At 41.2% G+C, this 8,403-nt stretch overlaps 1 protein-coding gene across 2 annotated transcripts in view; it reads left to right on the forward strand.

Annotated features, from left to right (window-relative positions):
* The window catches only part of mgat4c (mgat4 family member C), a 200,878-nt gene extending 193,006 nt beyond the window's left edge, over positions 1-7,872 (forward strand). For both annotated transcript variants that reach the window (XM_088339338.1, XM_088339339.1), the window contains 3 exons: positions 3,992-4,131; positions 4,213-4,360; positions 6,028-7,872. In XM_088339338.1, the coding sequence (XP_088195464.1) occupies positions 4,003-4,131; positions 4,213-4,360; positions 6,028-7,184 (1,434 nt within the window). In that variant the 5' untranslated portion in view covers positions 3,992-4,002 and the 3' untranslated portion in view covers positions 7,185-7,872. The remainder of the gene's footprint in view (positions 1-3,991; positions 4,132-4,212; positions 4,361-6,027) is intronic.
* Positions 7,873-8,403: the final 531 nt, after the last annotated feature.

Genomic DNA, 8,403 nt, shown 5'->3' on the forward strand with positions numbered 1-8,403 from the left:
TGGCAGCGTGCACTTTTGTCAAGCCTGGCGTCTCTTTTTTGGCATTACTCATTTGCAACTGAATTGCACTCGTGCAGACACAATCTATTATGATGTTTTGTTGTGATCAGGGACCAACAGAGTGCACTTTTCTTGGACCTTGCTGCTCTTATTTTGCTGTTACTGGCTTTCTGCCTTAAATGAACTGCACTAAGCGGCCGCAGTCCATTATCCCCAATCCCATATTGCTACTAATGGGTACAGGCAGATGGCCCTTTTGTCCGGAGGTGTGCAATTCTGACCCACCTAAAATGAAATGCACGATTGTGGCCGCGGTCCATTTTCCCCTGTCGACTTTTGCTGAGAGCAGGGACGAAGAGAGAAAAAGCCTTAACATTATTCATGACTCGTCTCACACTGGCCACCACTTTTTGACTATCTGGCAGACTACACGGGTCCCTTAAAGAAGGACAGTTTATTCACCTGGGCCATCACCACCCTAAACAAGTGCACAAAACTGTGAAAAAAATGATATAATGCTATCAAATACTAAGAAATTTCCATCGTTAACCACATAAAATTATGGCAAATTACTATATATATATACTCGCGAAAAAAGGCCGAGTGAGAGAGGCTACAGAGCAACGAGTGCGAAAGGCAGTGAATGAGCCACGGAGAGCGATCTTTGTGGCTTTTGTGCTCCACTTGACACAAGGTTACACAAACACACACATGTGCACACGCAACGCACACTTAACTGTTGGAAGTGTGCGGCGTCCTGAGAAAAATGGCGACGCTGACATCTCAGCCAGTGTGCCAGTGGCGTGCAACCATTAAAAGACACTTTAGTCTATTTGACAGGCTGCCAGGCCACCATGAAAAATAAACACACTCACAAACAAACACACACTAATGCATCCTGGAAATTTATTGCTACTCATTCTAGAAATATATGAGGGACGAGCAATCTTGTCAATCAGGGGAGGCGGTCTCTATGGTAACACCTGAACATCATCTCAGACAGGTCACAGCCGTTACCCATGTAAAGCGCGTGATCCGCATGAGCCCCTCTCTTGTCTTGCGGTGTTTCCCTCATCGTCTTGACTTAAACCAAGGACGTGCCTGCTGATTAGCACCGAAGGGGAGTTATAATTGGGATCTTTATGGTGGCTGTTCAATAGTAACTAATGGAAAATTGGAAATGCCTCTCATTGAAACCTGACCACTAATAATAAAGTTGCAGTAGACCTCTGGGATCAATATTAACCGTTTAATTACCATGGGGGCACTGTTGCCCCCGTTGGACAGGTGCTATTTGAATTATCGTAACTGCTTGACAACGAGGGATATTGAAACAGTTCCTGGAAGAAGAGAAAACTGGTTTTTGATAAAACCCTTAAATTCAATGAAATGATATAAAAGTAGTTCTCCCAAACACCCACAAGGTGGCAGCAACTTCCCACAATGGATTACCTCTGGTCTCACAGGCATCCATGTGTGGCAACTGTCTAATCAAAGGCAAGAAATGACACATACGGAGCCAGAGCAAAATAAAAACAGGGTGTTTGCGTTTTTTTTTACTCCGATCAATTTACAAGAATTAAAAATAAGTGAGTAAACACGTGTCTAAAAATCTCTGAGAGTAAAAACCCCTTCAAACTGGTTTACAGAGGGGCGGGAGCGGAGGCTTGGATTAAAACAAAAACACGTTTTTCTGGAGCAGATCAATCTCAACCAGAATAAGTAATGTTGTACTTTTCATTCTGTACTTTTTCTGGCCTTGGAAAAGATTAGTGCATTTACATATAAAATGTGATGGTACTTATAAAGTTTTAAGGTTATGAAGCTACTCCCAGAACAAATTGAACGAATAAATGAATGAAAACTTTATTTTGAACATTAAAATAAAAACAGGACAAAAACGATGACTCAACAACAAAATAATGTTATCATAACATGTTCAAATAGGGGTAGTCAGAAGCAGACGCTTATTATCCCTACCCTTTCATCTTCCCTATTAATTACATTCTATTGATAGCTCTTCTTTTGTGTCTAAACACAACACAATCTCAAGGATACACCCATTACATAGGTCAGATATCAAGAATTACAATAATAGCAATAGTCACATATTTTATACACTAATCTATTACCGTTGTAATGCTACTAGTCACTAAATATTATTGCGACACCAATGATAATAACAAAAATAGCAATAATGACAGTTATGATACAACAATGGTAACAATAACAACAAGGTTAACTATAGTTCTAAACGCAGTATTTCCAATCTCTAGTATCACTCATACCCCATTTTCTTCATCTCTGTATTCTGCCAGTAATGTTTTTTAGTATTGAAATTTGAACACGTGAATAGTTGGACATTGTTTGATCTTGTCTTGGAAATTGTTCCAAAGTTTGACTCCACACACAGACACACACATACTTTTTCTGGTCTCACTTCTGGGACTTTGAATTTACCACAGCCCCTTAAGTTATAATTTCCCTCTTTCCGAATGAATAATATTTGGATGTTTTCTGGCTCTATGTTTTTGTTGACCTTAGATAGCAGTTGTGAAGTGAAAATTTTTACTAAATCATCCCATTTTAATAAATAAATAAATACATTTAATTCGTATGTAGAGGTACTACTGTATATTATATTATATAACTAAAACATGTTTCAAAACCGCAGATAAAAACATTTCAAAAAACAAGTTTGCAAAAAACATGATTTCTACAGGTGCTCGAAATCATTGAAAATGCTTGAATTTTAATGTTGTGTTTTTGAAGATATAAAAGTGCTTACAGTTTGGGTGAAGTGCTTGTAAATGCGTGACATGGTTTCTGTGTCTGCTTAAAAATGACGCCAGCACTGCTCTCTGGTAGCTTTGCTTTGCTATATCGTTTCGTTTTCCGATTTGATTAATGGCAGCCCTCATTAGTTTGTATGGCCTTGTCTTATGGAGGACAATTGTATCACTGACTCACAAGCACTCACATTCTGTAAAGAATGGTAAGGAAGGAAGTGTGGGAGGTTGTTTCGCCATTTTATTGAGGGTATGACTAAAACCGATAGCAAACCAGCCTTTTATACGACATTGTCCTATGGCAGAGAGGCATTTTGCAAATAGAACCACAGATGTTGTAAAGTTTAAAATGTAGACGTTTTTGGACACGTGTGTAGCAAATTTATCCAGTTTCACAAAACAGTATGAGGATATCTGATGGGGCTAAATGAAGTTACCTCAGACGTCCACAAGAAGTCGGTTTGTCTTTGGTTTTCTTTGAGTGACAGACGATAAGACATTTAACTATAATATCTCATTATTCTGAAGCCCGCCACTTTTATATGTTAATTCCTGGTTCGATGATTCGACAATGGAATTAATAATTACAATTAGAACTGTCGTTATTGTCATTGATATCAACGTTGTGACACATGGTATGCAGCGAGATTAGACATGGCACTCCAGGGTAAAACATAGACTTTGAAGAGAAAAGAGACTGAAGTTCTACCAGGATGAATAGGCTAAAAATATAATAGAACAACATAGTGCTGAGAAAAACTTGCCTAAGTTATCATAATAATGCAATGAAAAGAATAATGAATCGTAACAATAGTAGTAATTCGGTCAAGAACGCACATATTGATTTATACTACACGCTAGTCTGAGTTTATTGAAATTAAGGTAAAAAAAAACAAGACACTTCAATGTGAAATTTAGCATGTTTCTATTCCAAAGTTAAACTGAAAAATTGGAAGGTGTGTGTAATTGATTGGGAATGTGTGTGTATGGGTTGGGAGGATTGGAAAAACCAAAAGGATCCCCTGAGAGGCTTTTGGGCCGACCAGTGTGCAACTTGAAGTTCTGTCCATCGTGTTCATGCAGCTACTACTCTACACGGCAAACAATGTGCCGTAAAGTAGGGGAAAATGCTGTAAAGAGGGGCCGAAAAACATCCCCGGGTGTCTAATTTCCTAATGTTTGTTCCTATGTGTGTTCAACAGGTAAGCTGACCATGAGGCTGTTGTGGAAATCCCTGGACAAGATGCGGTGTTTGAGGAAACGTTCGGCCATCCCCTTCCTCGGGTTCCTCATAACGTTCCTCCTCTTCCTCAACCTTTACATCGAAGACGGATACGTTTTGGTGAGCAATTCCCAAATGCGTGTACATACGCGTTTTCATGGCCGTGATTGATAGCATCGAATGCGCCGCATGGTCTTCCAGGAAGAAGATAAGCGGCAGCTCAGGGAGACGTCGGCCCATCCCTCGAGTACGGAGCGCTACGTGCACACTTTTCGGGACCTGAGAAACTTCTCTGGATCCATCAACGTCACCTACCGCTACTTGGCCGGAACACCGCTTAACCGCAAGAGTATGTCCTTAGTATTTTTAGATGTCTTTCCTTAAACTGGCCATTCTGATGAATTAACTTGCTATGTGCCAAGTGTTCGATCCAGTGATCCACCATGAGGTTGATATCTGGTAAAGCCCAGTCAGACCTCCAAATAATCGAACCTACTGTACAATGCAGTTTGTAAATCTTTTGCTTTAAGATGAATTCTCCATTTTTTGGGATAAAGGCCAAGCAATGTGACACAAATTTCCAGATGGCATCACTTAAATTGCTGCTAGCTTGTTAACACTACTCCCACTGTTGATTTTCCCCGAGAGAGTGCGCCAATGAAATGGGGCACGCAGTTCTTCTATCCTCCTTTCTGGGGGCGATACTGAGTCGAGTGACTCATCCGTGTTGCTCGCTCATAGTACTTAAAGAATAAAACGAATTGAATTGTGTTTATTGTCATTGATAACAACAAAGTGAAAATTGTATGCTATGAGATTAGACATGCCACTCCAGGGCAAGTACAGTTTTAAAAAAGATAAAAGAACGTCAAGATAATTAGGCTGGATGGATAGATATTCACAAGGTAGTGTTGTAATGACAGTACAATGAAAAACGTTGCATCATTACTATATTACAATGAAACGTATTGCAAAAATAATTTAGCTCCAAGCGTCAATACAACTTGCGATATATGTATTTTTTGCACCCTTATTTAGGTTGGTGATGGCCTCGGGGTAGAAACTGTAGCTGAGCCTGTCTGTCTTTAGGATCTGTAGCGCCTACAAGAAGGCAACAGGTCAAAGAGGTGCTGGGCAGGGTGAGAAAAGCACAATGTTGAAACGTGAAAATTCAGCAATTTTTGCAGAAAAAAATCCAAGAATTGTGAAGTTAAATGGGAAAGGACTATAACATTGAATAAATATAACTATGTAATTAATTTGTAATTCCTATGATGACAGGTGAGACTGTGCCTCGCCTGCCTCCCCTTACTGCACTGCATGATTAGATCAGGGGTCGAGATATACATGATTTGCCAGCCATATACGGTTCCTTTTATGAGTACATATGGCTCGGAGAAAGAATTTTACTCATGCACATTTATCTTTGGCATTACAAAGTCGAGTAAAGTTATCCAGATTTAGGTACATGTGGAGCTGAAGCAACATTGTCAAGTTCCCCGGTTAAGTAAATATTCTCAACACCAGTTTATAGTCAGGGTGTCACACCATCATAAACCATTTTGGCAGAATGTTCTCTGTTGAGATTCCTGATTAAACCGTCAGTAAATAAAAATGGCAGCAATTTTATTGGGCAAGCGATCTATGCGTTCAGCCCTTCTCTCTTTCTCGCTCAGTGCAGTCTTCGCCAAAGGTAACTATGATATCCTTATAGTTTGCAGTATTTTGTGCCATTTTTACAAAATTCCTTTGCTTGCACCTTGTTTTGAAACCGTTATTTAGTACACAAACGATAGTCAAAATGAGGCTCAACAGTCTAAAGTGACTGAGGGCGGGAGACAAATTGTAAGTGGTATGTGTGTATATACCATACACAGACTCTTTACTATTATTTAATAGATTTGGTCAAATGTTTCTGACCCCTGGGTTAGATAATACTGTCTGCCCCAACACCATGTAGCACGAAATTTATCCGAATGTTCATATATTCACACCAAGCTCCATCTGTCCCCTCAGAGTACCTGACCATTGGGCTGTCGTCAGTGAAGAGGAAGCGGGGGAACTACCTCCTGGAGACCATCAAGTCCATCTTCGACCAATCCAGTTACGAAGAGCTGAAGGAGATCACGGTGGTGGTCCACCTTGCCGACTTTGACTCGCTGTGGTGCGAAAATCTATTACGGGAAATCGGCCGCAAGTTTTCACATCACATCATCGCCGGCCGCCTGCTGGTGATCCAAGCCCCCGAAGAGTACTATCCGTCTCTGGACGGCCTGAAGCGCAACTACAACGACCCTGAGGACCGGGTACGCTTTCGTTCCAAGCAGAACGTGGACTATGCTTTCCTGCTCAACTTCTGCGCCAACCTCTCCGACTTCTACGTCATGTTGGAGGACGATGTGCGCTGCTCTCGTAACTTCCTGACAGCCTTGAAGAAGGTGGTGGCCTCCCGGGACGGTTCTTACTGGGTTACGCTGGAGTTCTCAAAGCTTGGCTACATCGGGAAGCTTTACCACGCAAGGGATTTGCCACGCCTGGCGCGTTTCCTGCTCATGTTCTACCAGGAGATGCCGTGCGATTGGTTGCTCATCCACTTTCGTGGCCTCCTGGCACAGAAGGACCCTATCCGCTTCAAGCCTTCGCTTTTCCAGCACATGGGCTACTACTCCTCATACAAGGGCGCTGAGAACAAACTCAAAGACGACGACTTCGAAGAGGACGCTGTGGACATTCCCGACAACCCGCCGGCGCGCATCTACACCAACATTGACGTCTTCGAGAGTTACGACGCTGTCAAGGCTTACAGCGCCGTTGACGAGTACTTCTGGGGCAAGCCGCCGTCCACCGGGGACTTCTTCGTGGTGGTCTTCAACAAGTCGGCTAAGATCAACAAGATCAGGATCTCCACCGGGTCCGACGACCGGCGTAACGACATCCTCCAGCGTGGGGCTCTGGAAGTCGGCGAGAAACTGGTGGGCACTAAGAAGGGAAAGCAGTGTTCCTCTTACATCACCTTGGGAGAGTTTAAAAACGGCAACATCGAAGTCAGGGACGTGGACCATAAGATCGGTTTTGATGTGGAGTGCGTGCGAATTGTCGTCACAGCCAGTCAGAAGGAATGGATCATAATCCGAAGTATAAGTTTATGGACGACGCCTCCGCCTAGTCAATGAGGATGGTGCGAGGACTCTTAAGACATCCTAGAAAACGATTTCTATGAAAAATGTACATATTTCCACTCCGACGTAAGCGTTTTTGTACATATTGATTGATTTCAGCTGTTTTTTTATACCTGCAAGTCATCACCTCTCTGGTTCTCGTGTTTGTCAGCGTGATGTAGCGTGAAGCACGTGGCGATCGTAGCGCGGTTTTAGGATCCTCGCCTTGAATTGTGCTGCTGGGGTTCCAGCCTTCAATCAGTTCCTGGTACGAATCGGTGAAGTGCTTTGTTTGACTTCTGAAACGCACTCGACGCAAGCTATCATGAGCGGTATACATCGTCACTGCAAATGTTTGAAATAATGCTGTTCGTAAGCTGTGGTCGTATTCAACTGCCAGATTGCTTTGCCAATTGTATTTGTTCCTTTTTTATTTTAAAGGGATAATGTGTTTTATTTGAGCACTCGATGTCGCCGCATTGTGTATTGCAACCAAAAACGTGTTGTACAAAGCACAAGGAAGTATACAAACTTCGGCAACTCAAATTGGCCAAATCGTACGATTTCTCTTTTGGTTTGTTTTTTGCCAAGCCTTTCGCAAGGTTTTTGTTTGTCCGGGCTACCCGTAGCAGCAAGATGTTGGACAAATTCAGCTCCCTTTAGGTGAGGCGTTTGTCATGTAAAATAAAATCACATTTCTTGACTTATGAACATTATTTTAAATAGAGCCTTTATATGATAATTAATGTGTTTTTATCTTCTTATGTTTTCTTACCACTAGGTTGGGCTAAATTTTACATACTGTCCCCTTAGATTTAGCTCAAGAATTTGAGCTAAATTTAGATAACTGGTACCTCATTACTTCATTACATTTAGGAATAATATAAAATATGCAATATAAATTAGAATGAATGATTTTGATTTGATTAATACTTAAAATATGTTAAATTAACCAAAATATTATATATGTTTTTTTTTATTGTTTTACATTTGTGTTGTTGCTTCGTTCAAGTTTCACTTAACTTTTTTTGCGGTTAAAACAAGTTCAAAATGTCGGAAAATAACATACATTATCAAGTCAAGTCAAAAAGTCAAGTCAAATTTATTTATATAGCCCTTAATCACAAAAATGTCTCAAAGGACTGCACAGGATTACAATTACAAAATTGCACAATTACCTGATCTCAAACAAGCATGCGGGCAAGGAACAACTCAAAAACCTCAGTGTGAGGAG

This window comes from Urocampus carinirostris, chromosome 7 (assembly GCF_059441175.1).
Source record: "Urocampus carinirostris isolate Australia breed hairy pipefish chromosome 7, RoL_Ucar_1.0, whole genome shotgun sequence".
Classification (NCBI taxonomy): Eukaryota; Metazoa; Chordata; class Actinopteri; order Syngnathiformes; family Syngnathidae; genus Urocampus; species Urocampus carinirostris.